At 42.4% G+C, this 14120-nt stretch overlaps 2 protein-coding genes across 2 annotated transcripts in view; both read left to right on the top strand.

Moving 5' to 3' along the window:
* Positions 1–1001: 1001 nt before the first annotated feature.
* Positions 1002–8372, top strand: arf2b (ARF GTPase 2b). The gene is made up of 5 exons (XM_084323491.1): positions 1002–1111; positions 3261–3418; positions 3895–4005; positions 4674–4798; positions 6227–8372. Exons 2-5 carry the CDS (start codon positions 3271–3273, stop codon positions 6386–6388), a joined length of 546 nt encoding a protein of 181 aa, XP_084179617.1. The 5' UTR covers positions 1002–1111; positions 3261–3270; the 3' UTR covers positions 6389–8372.
* Positions 8373–10681: 2309 nt separating this feature from the next.
* grb7 (growth factor receptor bound protein 7) overlaps positions 10682–14120 on the top strand; it is a 108070-nt gene continuing 104631 nt past the window's right edge. The window contains exon 1 of the mRNA XM_084323328.1: positions 10682–10818. The gene's annotated coding sequence lies outside the window, so the exon portion shown is untranslated. The remainder of the gene's footprint in view (positions 10819–14120) is intronic.

The raw sequence follows: 14120 nt of genomic DNA, 5'->3' as shown, positions 1-14120 counted from the left end.
AAGTTCACGATAAACAAGTTCATATACTTATTTCTGTTGTGATTATACAAGACACTGACAGATACAACAAAAAATAACACTCCTTGCTCTTTTTTCCTGTGAAGGAACAAATTAGATATAGTGTTATTTAGTGTTAGTTCATGTCCGACTTGCAGGCAGCTATTAAAAGTTTATTAAAGTGTGTACTAGCTTTTGCAATAAATTCAATTGAGTCATATATTATGCAGTCATGTGACTTGCTTTTTTATTATATTTTATAATAATTGTGTATTGCTGTGTATGGATATGATAATTGTTTTTCTTAACAACATTAGTTAATAGAACTGTAATTTATCCTAATTGGTAGCTTTTCTGTAGTTCGACTTCTTCCAATGTGAAGTAATTGGTAGCTTGCGAAACTGTTCTCAAAGTAGCTTCCTCAACACTGTTTAAAACCCCAACAGGTACCCCAGTCAAATAATTAATCAACTAGGAAGAAAACAACACGTTCATAATCATATATATTGGGGAAATCGAAAGCTTCAGAATTAAATTACTTAATTAAAGTTGTTAACTGTATGTAACAAGTCAGTTGGCAGTTGGCATGGCATCATTAAGTGTTTCCCTTTTGGGGAAGGGGGGAAAGAGCAGTAGTGACGTTTTGGAATGCAATACTTTTTTGCCATCTTGGTATACAAAATCAAACATCATCGTCACAATGAACAGGTCAGGTGCTTCAAATGACCAACAACTTTATGGCTACTGCCTGTCGAACGTTTGTGACAATACACCAAAATTGGTAGGACAGAATATGTACAAGGTAGTTCGAATGAGCATAGCTGGTACTGGTCTTGCTATATTATATTGTTTTCCATTAGCTAGTAGCCATTCCAAAATGAACTTGAATAAACCGTCTTGTTCACTTCCTCGACAATGTCCACAAAATCTGTCGATCATGTGATAGGACAATGAGCTAAAAGAGGAGGGATCTTTACAGACTACGGAGAATAATGATTGGATAACATTTGATAGTGGGAAGTGCCTGTACGCCGGTGTCTCCCTGGTTGCGCAAAACGCCATTTTGGAGTGACGGTGGAAGAGAACAGAAAGATCGAGAAGCTGTCTTTCTAAGGTAATTAAACCCTATAAATGTAATATGTGGTTAACCGGGGAGCATGTATGATTGAATTTCGCGAATACATCGAACAAACGTCCAGTTTATTATGTGTACGTTGTTGCAAATGACGTCACCATTTCCTCTTTACACTGACGCGGCATTTAACGTTACGGTCGACCCATTATTAAGCTAGCAAGCTAACGTTAGCTCACACGGCTAAAAGCCGGATGCAAATGAATTAGAAATAATTGAACGTTTGCTTCGTTGACGAGGCCGAGTGCTCGCTTTGTTACAACCTGCTGTAAATGTCACATTTCACTTAAAAACTGAAGCTTCTATGTTGGCCAGTCGACGTTGGTGTTCGTCGTCGGCTGTTTTTTTTTTTATTTTTTATCTTTGGTCTGGAGCGTTAGCGCGTTGAGCTAAAGTGATGAGGTGGTGGCTGGCTGAACAAGCATCCGCCCTAACTAGCTAAGCTCCTTGAGTAGCCGCCTATGCGACTGAACGTCGGGTAACGTTTCGTTTCCTCAAGGAAAACACTCCGTTGTCCGTATACATTCACCATTACATTAGCGTAACACTAGTCCAACTGTAGCCTTAACGTAAAGATTCAACGCCAAGTCAAGCAGCCGTTTGCTAAGGTCGAGTTGGTGTCGGCTAGCTGTCGTCGTGTGACAGTCTCCCTCCCCTCTCACACACACACACTGGGTCCCATTCAAGAAGAGCTATCGGGGTAGTGCTAACCACCAGGAAGAACGGGCCTGCCGTCGGTGAGTATTAGCTACTAGTCATATAGTCAATTGGCTATTATGCATTAGAAGCATTCTTTATATCGGATAGCCTGTGTAAAGGCTCTGAAATGGAACCCCTCTGACCTGACGCTGCTCGATGCAGTTCCATCGCCTGCGTGATAATTTGCTTTGGACAAACCTCGACCAGAACACGTCTCGATTCTTCGCTCACTGATAGTGAGTTGACAGTACTACATGTATTGCCCTCATAAATACAACTAGTTATATCGTTAAAGTAATAATCACGGACATTTTCATATAATTAAATGTCTGTTTTGCCACAGACACTTACCGTCAATTTATGTAATACAATAGTGATTCTACCTATATACCAGTTCATAAATGTCATTACATTTGCTGTTCTAAACACTGGTGTCTGGTAGGATATTCCCGGCTGGAGAAACATTGTACGTGTTTATTGAGCTTATTGCAATAACATTATACCCAATGCTTATTTGCATCAAAACAGCCAGTTACCATTTGTAATAAATTAACGTTATTACTTCCACTCTGTCTGCACTGCGCCAACTGTCCACTCATGGAACAACATATTTCTTGAGAAAATGGTGTTTTGGTACAGCCAGGAGTGTGACTCTGTTAGCTAGCTATAACAGCAGCACGTTCGTCCGTATCAATACTCTATGGCCGCTATGCGAAGTAGGCAACATATTGTTGGCAGTGGCACAATTTGGAAATTGTGAAAAACACAACCCCTTGTTTTTATCTTTTAGATAACGCTATGGTAGCTGTAGTCCAACGCAACAAACCTTTTGTGGTTACGTTATTCCAAACAAACCTAACTCATGCTCCACCTTCCTCTTGTTTGTTTTCCTGCTCAGACACACGCCTCACAGGATTTCAGAGAAAGATGTGTCTAGTGGCAAAAACAAGCACTTTTAGTGAATGTACACTTACACTATGTAATGTATGTTACTTTGTAACTAAATAAAAATAAGAGAATTATTTTCACCAGACATTATAACCAGAGATATTTAAATATGTCGGACTTTAACAGATTTTCCTGGTTTAAAAACTGTAATCACCAGATAATGGAAGTGGAAGTGCTGTGTTTTTACGTCATTAGCAGTTTGTTTGGAATTAATAGAAGTCTAACTCTGTAGTTTAGCATGCATATTCATCAAGATAGAAAACAAGCCAGTACAGTGCAAAAAACAACAGCATTGATCACTTGTTATGACCAACGGATGTCACCAAAACAAATAAAAATCTGAATCTAGCAGATTACCACTTTTAGCACAGTGGTACCATACATTTGATCTATGAATATGTCATAAACATAGGTAAGCTCCATCTTTGCCATCCATATACTGATATACTTCTCCTCATCTGTCTCCTTCCATCTCTTCTGACAGATTCGTCACCATGGGGAATATGTTTACAAACCTATTCAAGGGCCTTTTTGGCAAGAAAGAGATGAGGATTCTCATGGTAGGACTTGATGCGGCTGGCAAAACAACCATCCTATACAAACTTAAATTAGGAGAGATAGTCACCACCATTCCCACCATTGGTAAGACATTTTTTATTCATCTGTAGCTTTATATTCTATGTGTTTTTAATGTAGCCAACCTTGATCATTAAACATTTGAATAGTTTTGGTTTCTAAAATTGTTTATTTCACTTGTTACCAAGAGATTCTAGATTGTATTGCTACTTCTGTAGTACAACTCAGCTAAGACACTTGTCTTATTGCTAGCACACCTATAGAAAATACATTGAGACCTCAACAATGATATGGCGCTTTACATATACATTGAATAGGTGCTAGGCATCGGCATACCTTGTCCTTTTTTGTGTGCAATTTTTGATAATGCAGTCTCCCTCATCTAGCTCGGCTAGTTCCTGCCAAGTTGGACTTGGCGTGGTTTGTCCCTTGGGTCCCTAGAAACCCAAAGTACATAGAGTGTTGATGCAGGGATTTGTCATATGTAGTCCAAATGGAATATATAAGCCTCTAAAACGTGAATGACCTGTGTCCCTCTCCAGGCTTTAACGTTGAGACGGTAGAATACAAGAACATCAGCTTTACTGTGTGGGATGTTGGCGGTCAGGACAAAATCAGACCGCTGTGGCGCCACTACTTCCAGAACACTCAAGGTAAGGGGTACTTGTTTTCTCAGCTGAGGATGGCGTCAGCTAGCCTTATCTCCCATAGGTGGCCTCATTTTGACACCAAACACCCCCTTTTATTGAATATATCAGACAAAGAAGTGAACCATATAATTCAGTTTTTAAGTTTTCAGAGGAACAATGGTTTCAGACTTATCTAAAGAAGTTTAAGAGTATTGTGTTCATTCATAGTTAAAGACGGTGGAGGTTGAGTACCTTCTGGTTAAAGACGGTAGAGGTTCAGTACTTTCTGGTGATCTATTACATTCACACTTGAATTAACAACAACAAATACATGAGCTGTCCAAAAATGTATAATAAATAAAAATGTATAATGAGTTATATGGTTCTTAATCTGAAGGGTTCAATTACTCAATTATTAATTAATTGGTGCAGTTTCATATGTACACAAAAAGAAAATGGAGCCTGTGGACTATAGTAATGTTTACAAAATAAATATCATGAATATCAAGACAAAATAATATCACAAATGACCATGCATGTGTTCCCAAAGTACATGGGTTGTCCACAAAATTTCTAAATGGAGTTGTATGGTTTTTCAGTGCAAGGGTTCTGTTGTAAACTAGTGACTCATTCACCATTGTTAAACTCATGAATGGTTTTCTTCATGTATAACCATGCATTTCTGTACGCAGGGCTCATCTTTGTGGTGGACAGCAATGACAGAGAGAGAGTAAACGAGGCGAGGGAGGAGCTGTCGAGAATGCTCGCTGAGGACGAGCTTAGAGACGCCGTGCTGCTCGTTTTCGCAAACAAACAGGTGAGTTTGCCTTTTTCCTACAAAATATGCATTTGTTCAATGTAAATGATTACCTTGGGGATGAGAGTCTTGATGTCACGCTGATGTGTGGTTGTTATTGTACATGACAAATGGGACTCGTTTAGGTTGTAACGGAGGAGGTTGTTGCCAGTCGGAACCGGTTTCATGTAGACCGTTCACCCTCAACGAGTGACTACTCGGAATGAACCAAAGTTAAAAAGTTTTAAAGATACTGGAAGTTGAAGTGTAGCCAACCTTGATTATTATTTTGGTTGCAAAAAAATGTATTAGTTTATTTCACTTCAATTCCAGTTTGTATTGCCACTTCTGTGTGCTATGGAACTGTCCTATTGCTAAATCAACAATTACTGGGAATGAACCTGATCAAAATAAAAAAAAGTTACCTGAAGTTGAAATGTCTATTGTATCAGTGTCTTGTAATCCTGTGTAGGATCGGTCACTCGTGTGGCACGACGCGTAAATAAAACACTCGCTCGCTCGTTCATTTATTCCTATCCACTTGCTGTGACATGAATGCACCAGCGTTGCAGCTTCAGGTGCTGTTGTCGGTGTGTCCGTGGGGTGTGCATTTCACCAGACGGTACACTTGACACCCAGATGAAAGCAGGGTAGATGAAACGTTTGAGCGTTAATAAATGTCACAGCAATTGGAGAGGAGTGTACGTACAGCCTTTTCCCCTTCATGTCAAGACTTTGCAGATTCATGTTGTAGTTGACTAGGTTGAAGGTTGAAGACCCAAAGCTGTTGAGCTCAAGACCGAGACACGCTAAAGCCAAGCGTATTTTCAGAGACTTAAAGAATAGAAAAATTACTTTTCTCTTTCAAATTCTGCCCACGTTCTGAAAGTGTCAGAAAGCAAAACGAAATCGGAAGCCTAATTATGTTTGGCTCAATGATCATCATTTATTTAAATGTGTAAACAAAGGAAAGGGGTCATGAGAAATTCGAGACACAAAGCAAATTGGATCCACGGCTGTACCTCAGGGCTCTACCTGGAAAGTCGGGGGGGGTAATGTTGACCTGGAAGCCATGAAAAGTAAGAAGATATGCTTAAAAGAGAATTCTTGAGAGAACCCACCCCTGGTTACATTTTGTCCAGTGCTGTGTTTTACCCTGTTTTGCATCAGTTGGTTGGTGCAGATTCTTGTTAGGACATTATTGTAATCTGTGATTTTAAATTTATTTAAATCGGTACCTACACTTTACTTTAGAGTTTGATGTCAATGGGTGGCTGTTTAAAAGTCTGCTAGCCTACATCCTTGAAAGTCATGTGGAGTTTTTAAACTGTCTTGAAACAGACCCAGTCTTCAGACCTGGTGTTCACAGACTAGGCCCGGTCTTCAGATTTCAGGCACCGTGGCAGAGCCGCCACCGTGATTGACTATGTCCCTGTGTTTTCTCCACAGGACCTTCCCAACGCTATGAACGCTGCAGAGATCACAGACAAGCTCGGCCTGCATGCCCTCCGCCAGCGCAACTGGTACATCCAGGCCACCTGCGCCACCAGCGGGGACGGCCTGTACGAGGGCCTGGACTGGCTCTCCAACCAGCTAAAGAACCAGAAATGATCCATTCCACCAGTTTTTTTTTTGACTTTTGTTTTGTCGTTTATTATTTTTTTCTCTGTTTCAACACAGTGGCAGCACCGGGTCCAGACTCCAGGCCCCCCTCGCCCCCATCTGACCTCATCTCCAACCCCATACTCTTTTATCTTCCAACGAGATCCACCATTCCCTCCCGTGTTCCTTCTCACTTCTTCTTTTCTCTCCTTAGTGCTTATGGGGCTCTAGTCTGTGCTGCTTGTGTGTGTGTGGGTGTAGCGTGTGTTTGCAGTCGGTTGTGTGTGCGTGTGTGTGTGTGTGTTCAGTGAGAGTGTGTGGGTGTGAAGGCGTCTCTGTGTCCGTTAGCTGGGATTGGGAGTAACCCTGGCGTGCCTTTTACACACCCTCTGTCCCCCCCTCCATCCACCAAACTCAGCTCCCACCTCACTCAGCCCCACCCTCAAACCCCCCACCCCCTCAAACCCCCCCACCCCCTACTCTCCACAGCAAGCATGGTTTTCACAAGGCAAAGAAAGAGCAAGGGTGCGAGCCCCCCCATCCCCCCTCTGCTTCAGTATATATATGTGTTAAACAAGATTTGTTCAACCCACGTAGAGACTGAATGCAAGGATGTTCATTTTTAACCTAGACCCACCCATCAAAATTAAATTGGATAAGATTGCATCATAACCTGTATCAGGTTGAAGCAAATCAACAAAAATGATCCCCTCCTCCGCCATCCTCGATCATTCTGCTGTCATTTGAAAATCATGCTGTTTCTTTTATTGTTATTATTATTATAGGATATAACGGATTATGCTTAGCAATGGTTTTCCAACGAACACTACCTTTCCCCCCCCTCCCCCCCAGTAAGAGAGACCATGAAGCACAAGGCAAGCCAACAATCCTTGAGTAGAATTCTCCTTCAAATGCTAAATGTGTTTTGAAATTAAAAGTCTTTAAATATATGCAATTTTTCCGCCATCTCCCAATTTTTAATATCTGACCCATTTAACTGACTGGATTTAGTGCGATTGTCTTTAACAGAATCCAACCGTTCTGCTAATGGCAACAGGCCGCTCCAGTACTTTGAAATTAGGTCACCAGTGCAGAGTGCTGGGCATTTAAAAGTGGTTTTCAACTGGTGACTTGAGTAATATGACCACATTATTACATTCAACCGCTTCTAACTTTATTCCTCAAAGAAATGTTACTGGTGTTGTTTTATCTAGTTTTAGCATTTCTATTTGTACCATGACTGCTGAACCAAATGCAATTGAGCCGTGTGACAAATCTTGTATATGAAAGTAGTATATGTACCCGTGGTCTATATTCACAACTGCTCTCAAAGGGGGGGGGGGGGGGGAGACACACACTGGTCTAGCGTCCGCTTTGGTCCGTCAGTTTAAATGAGGTCTGAAGAGTAGTCCTGGTCACTGACCCCAGATCGGCACTCGTGCTCTGGCAACCTTTTGTGAATATAGACCCGGAGCTGCAGATGTTTCAAGAGTTTGCTCTCATCACAAAAAGTGGGCAGTAGTACATTGGCTTAAAAAGAGAAGCTATAAGCATCCTGCTTGCTAACTTCCTGGTTGGGATGAAGGATAGATAACTGTAAATGTTCCAGGCACATGAAGGAAGGAAACCTAGTTCTCATGACTGAACGCCAACAGGCTAGCGTACATTTTAGCACCGTATGCTTCATACTTGAGTTACTAAAAAAAAGTCCAATAAAACCTGCACTGGCAGCAGTACCATGTCCTCTCAGAAAGATGGACTGGCGGGAGACTTGATTTGGGGGAACAGGTGGGTGGCTAACCTCTTCAGAGTATAGAACTGTTGGAGGTTACACTGGCACTTCTGTCAAGAATGATTGTAAATCTGTGAGTTCCCCCTGCAAACTGTTTCCTGTGGGGGTTTCCTGAACACATGAATAAACATTATGATTCGATCCTACTATTTGTTGTGTTCAGTTTTGATTAGGCCTTATTAAAATGTATGTAAAACTTCACGGGTAACAGAATTATTTCATAGATTTGAAAGGGAACATGGGAAGTTGTTTAGCCTAGTCTTGAATTGATTTGGCAGTCTTGAAATGTTATTTAGCTGCCAGGGGGAAATTACACCTTGTCTAAACATGCTTTTAAGAAGTATTGCCTGCTGTGATGTCACAACAATGAATTGACTTTTAATCAATGGAGCCAGGCCTTGCACAGAATGTTTGTGTAGTTCTGTCTTCCAACACGGCTGCCTGTAACAGCAACCATTGTTTTGTACATGGCAATGGACGATGTACGAGAAATATATAAACAAAAACATAATAATTTGATACCTTATTACTCAGATCTTGTGAACAAGTCACAGTGGAACAGTATCATGCTTTTCCAGTGTTTTACCTATTCTACCACTGCACACAATTAGCCATTTTCTTTTGGAAGTGTTTCCAAATTGTTAAAGGCTGCCATACTGAAAAGAAAGATAACTACACAAACATTCCGTGCAAGGCCTCAATTAGCTGTGCTTTTTGGAGCCATGAACACTGCTTACCTAATGCTCTGTTCAGTCAAAGTATTTTACTCTGTTGTGGGGTAGCTAGGTAAGGGAAGTTAATTAATAAAAACAAATTGGTGTATGCTACACTCGCACAAACACAGTTCAATACATGGGAAGAAAGATGTGCTGGAAAATAAACACCAGTAATATAATTCAAATTAGATGTAGACTAGTTTCTTTGCTAAATAAATGTACCATATTCCACAGATTCAAGGAAAGTATGCAATTGTTGAAAATACATAATATGTCTCCTTTAATGGGTACATTTGGAGTGCAGTTGCCTTTATACTATGATTTGCAATAGATAAGGTACTTTGAATTGTGCCACGTGAATGTTTTTTGGCTATATTGTGGATAATGCGTTGGGTTCCAAAACTAGGCAGCTTCAGTCCATATGAAATGCCTGTTTTGAGGTATTGGAAGCAACGGTTGATAACTCGCTGTTAATTTTCTGATGCACAAAGCTCAACAAAGCTGAAAATCATAAATTGTTCTATTTCCACATTACTCATCTAAAATGTATATTTCCTCTATGGAAGGGCTGACGTTTTAATTTAAATGGCAATTACCAGTGACAGAGATTCTGTGTCCAAATGAAGCTGGGACGCTGTTAACGGCTATGTCCAAATAGGCCATCTCAACCAAAGTGTGAGTGTGTTTTTTGGACAGACTGAAAAAAGCTCTTTGAGTTCATGATGCACAAAAGCTCTCAACTATCCTGATTCTGACCCACCTGGATTTTAACCTGGGTCCCCTGCACAGAAAACCATACATGTACCATACAGTGAGGCGAACTGGAGTCCTCCTTGGACAAGGGGGACATTAGGCTCACATAGGCCCCAGGCAGCTACTCTCTCTTACATCATAACTATAAGCATAATACTGTTCGAGCCCAGCGCTCCACATTGCTTTCAGTTTAGCTGGTCGTTCATAATCATACTAATACACATTGGCCGTATTAGGGGGTGGGAAACTGATGGGTGGGGATCGGGCGTTGTGGACAGCGACTCCTACAGGTCAGTTGGAGCACCTGCGCAGTAGAATCAGGAAGTGTCGGGGGCAGCGTGAGCCTCCCACGCGTTACTCCTCGCCACTGAGAGATCGAGCTGCGCAGGTGAAAAGATGCGACTGCTGTTACCTCAAGTACCGGAGGGGACTTGTGCTATGTATGACTTAGTCCACATTGCAGCCGGCTTGTGGGAGGCAAGAAACAGCGTTCGTGACAGGGGAGGGTTGAATTGGATGATACGAAATTGGGATGGGAGAAAATATAGAAAATGGGAGAAAAAGTGGATAAAAAAAACTATAAGCATAATAGTAGCCCTGTGTTGGTAGTGGGCAGTGCAATGCAATCACCACTGCCAACAGGTTAGGGATCCCATTCCCTGTGTAGGTAGTAGGTAGAGCATTGCACCAACATTGCCAGGGTTAGGGGCTCCATTCCTGCTAGCAGGCATTTTAGGGCCCAGCTGCTAGGGGTCCCAGCAATAAACACGTTTAATATAGTATGTGGGAGGTTTGGGGCGGCCCCATTCACTGGACATTTTCAGGAGTACAGACAATTCTGTGTTTGGGCCTACCCACTATCATAATGACAATAATTTATATATATATATATATGATAATTTATATATTATACATATACACACACGTAACGTATGAGATGGGCTATCCTGTGGTCGGAACACCTTTTCCTGCACACCTGACATGCTCCTCCCCGCTGGGCGAGCAGAGTCGAATCTTGAGAGTCCTTGTTCTCAACAAGACTGCAGTAGCACGTCCTATTTCATCAGCTAGACATAGGAAAGTATAAAGATACGGCATATTACGACAAGTAGCCATCTTTCAGGGATTCCTACGATGACTGCCGGCTGATATCCGCCGTGCGACAGCCACATTGACAGGTAGGTTTCTCTACTTTTGGCTCCACTATAGCTACAGATTCAAACAAGCTCGTAAACGCAAACAGGTGCAAGTTGGTTTTGCGCGCGTGCGTAGTGCGTTCATACACTGCTAATATCAGGTGAATAGTGTAAACTATATAGATGGATAGGTTTGGATAATCTTGACGATTCCCAGGTCTTAAAAAGTTTGGGAATTGCACAACTTTTTTTTTTTTATTCCCGATGCACAATTTAACATTTTATATAGGCCATGTTGACCCAGTCACGTATGGCTATTGTCACATATCTTCAGCAGTCATGTGTTGGCTTGCCCATACACAACTATACAATTAACTAAAATATTCCATTACATATTTAAAATGTCTGCAAAAAGTACGACATTACCAAATCCTATGTTAAAGTTGAACTGTTCTTTTCATTATTTTAAACCAGCTATGTCCAAATGTACAGGACAGACGGCTGTCTAGTTTGTTGGCAGTTGGCACCACGTCAATAACTAGTTGAATGAATCATGTCTGAGATTACTTCCTCCTGAACAATAGCCTATGTTTTAGAACTAGTTGAACCATGCCTGACCTGGCTTGTTTGATGCTTGACAGAATATGTTTTTAGGGCGAAGAGTTTGCACAGCATGACCTAACCATGTCAGCAAATAATTAGATGATGTAAGTCTTTAAAGTGTAAACAGTGCCATTTATTAAATACATGAATGGTTCTGGGAGTAAATTATTTGACATCATTTAGAATGTTCAGTTGTCAACATTCTAGATCTTAGCTACACCTGAAAGTATGGATGTGATTTTTCTGAGGCCCATATCGATATTTATATACACATACATTATTTATAAACACATCAGCAGGTACAGGTTATTCTAAACATGTCCGACTCCTTGTAACAAATAAAGGGCACCACCAACTTAATTAAAGGAGTAATTAACATAAATCTATGTGTTAGTTTAAAAGGTCTTTATCAGTGTTATTGGTTAAGTTGGTGTTTAACCAAAACTACTTGTATTGGCTATAGGTAACAAAACATGTACATTCTACAACGATTTCGGCTGTAAAACTAAAATCAGACAAATACAGATTGAGATTTTTAAAGCCCATATTGTCTGGTAGAGATTGTTTGCCTGTATATTAGCTATGCATCCCTACCTGATGGGGTTAAATTGGCATTTTAATCAGAATTGATCCCTATCCAGATTAGTATCCAAGAGGGCCACAACCTCTTTTATTTTCTTGGTAATAATTTATAGGCTGTTATTGGTTATAGTTTATAGACCAACCTAATTATGGCCTATTGCAAGCATTGTGAGTTCAGATTCCATTAGACCTACACCTACAGTAGTACAAACATTAGGCCCCTAATCAATCAACAGGTGTTGTGTTGGTCAATTAACAAATCACGTTATCAAATGAAAGCCACAGCCAACAGTCGGTGTTACGGCAATGGACTATTATATTGGTAGAAAGTGGCTGTGAAGATATGAGAATAGGCTTTACTCTAGTAAATCTAGGACGTTGTACTTTTTCCATTGTGCTGTTGGCGCTGCGCATCATGTGGGTAATCACACTGGAGATGGGGTTTGGCTGCTTTGTATTCAAGTGCACTGATATCGATGTTATGATGGGTGTTTTGCTCACACATGCACACGCACACACATGCACACATGCACACGCACGCTATAGCTGCTCAAATAGGAGCCTCACCTGATACACAGCGGGCAACAGATTTACTCCACTTGTACACAATGGCCCTTTGTGTTGTGCGTTCTCAGTGAGAGCTACCATCATCCACCACTGTTTGCTGTGGAGAAACAAGGGCAAACTGCTGCTGAGCCTCCCCCTGCCCGGCCAAGCCCTCCTGCCTCCCCCTGCCCCGCCAAGCCCTCCTGCCTCCCCCTGCCCCGCCAAGCCCCCCTGCCCTGCCTCCCTCTGCCCGGCCAAGCCCTCCTGCCTCCCCCTGCCCGGCCAAGCCCCCCTGCCCTGCCTCCCCCTGCCCGGCCAAGCCCTCCTGCCTCCCCCTGCCCGGCCAAGCCCTCCTGCCTCCCCCTGCCCGGCCAAGCCCTCCTGCCTCCCCCTGCCCGGCCAAGCCCCCCTGCCCTGCCTCCCCCTGCCCGGCCAAGCCCTCCTGCCTCCCCCTGCCCGGCCAAGCCCTCCTGCCTCCCCCTGCCCGGCCAAGCCCTCCTGCCTCCCCCTGCCCTGCCAAGCCCTCCTGCCTCCCCACATGCACCATCCAAACACTTTGTCCTTTTCCACGCGGAAGGCTGCCAGCATTCCTCTGCTCATTATTACATGCTGTGTATTTCACATAGCAACAGTCATGGAGGGGGAAAAAGGCCCTGTTATCTTGGTGTTTTGTTGGGACAGAAATAGAAGCTGATCCAGGGCCTGATCCAGAGTTGATTATGTAAAAGTTGTACAATACCAAAGTCGGCTTAATATGAGACTTATATTTCAGGTAATTTTCTCTGTTGATCCAGGGAATGTTACTCGGGCGGGCGGGCAGAGTCTTTGCCCTTTCATATTGCCAGAGATTGGTCTCTACATGGGTTTCAGTGGGATTGGGCCAAAATGTATCTCGAAAAGAGGCCAAGATATCACCTGCTTTATTGGCACCCGAGGCTCAACGGAATAACCCCTAAACCAGCTCAACCCTTTCACCTTTTCTAGAAGTTTAGTCAAAAACTTAAAAATTAAGTATAATGTCTAGGCTATTTTCTGTATGGGTTATTTTTTTTGTCCCCTTAAAGGAATATGTGAACATTATGCCGGGGGCGACAGTGGCTCGGTAGGTAGATCAGTCGTCTGGTTACCCGGAGGTTCCTTGTTCAATTCCCGCTCCTCCCAGGCAGCGTGTCAAAGTGTCCTTGGGCAAGACACTTAACCCCTAACTGCTCCCGATAAGCAGGTTGGCACCTTGCATGGTTGCCTCCACCATCGGTCTGTGAATGTGTGAGTGAATGGGTAAAATTGTAAAGCGCTTTGGATAAAAGCGCTATATAAATGCAGCCATCTACCATTTACCATTTATGGGAAATGCGCTTACAGTCTTCTCCAGAGTCGGACAAGAAGATTGATACCAATTTCCTCTGTGCGTTCAGTAGAAAGCTACCCGGCTGCAAGCTAGCCTAGCTTAGCGCAAAATTAATCAAAGTGGATACGGACTACTAGCCTAGCTTAAAACTCCGGCAGAGGTGTTTTTGGCCAACAGATAGACTAGCTGATCCATATCCGAAAATAAAACCCTTCCTCTCACTCAGTGATCTGGAAAAAGTCATCCATGCTATAATTTGATCTCG

The sequence above is a fragment of the Notolepis coatsorum genome (assembly GCF_963971535.1).
Source record: "Notolepis coatsorum genome assembly, chromosome: 10".
Classification (NCBI taxonomy): Eukaryota; Metazoa; Chordata; class Actinopteri; order Aulopiformes; family Paralepididae; genus Notolepis; species Notolepis coatsorum.
This window is presented reverse-complemented; position numbering and strand designations above follow the sequence as displayed.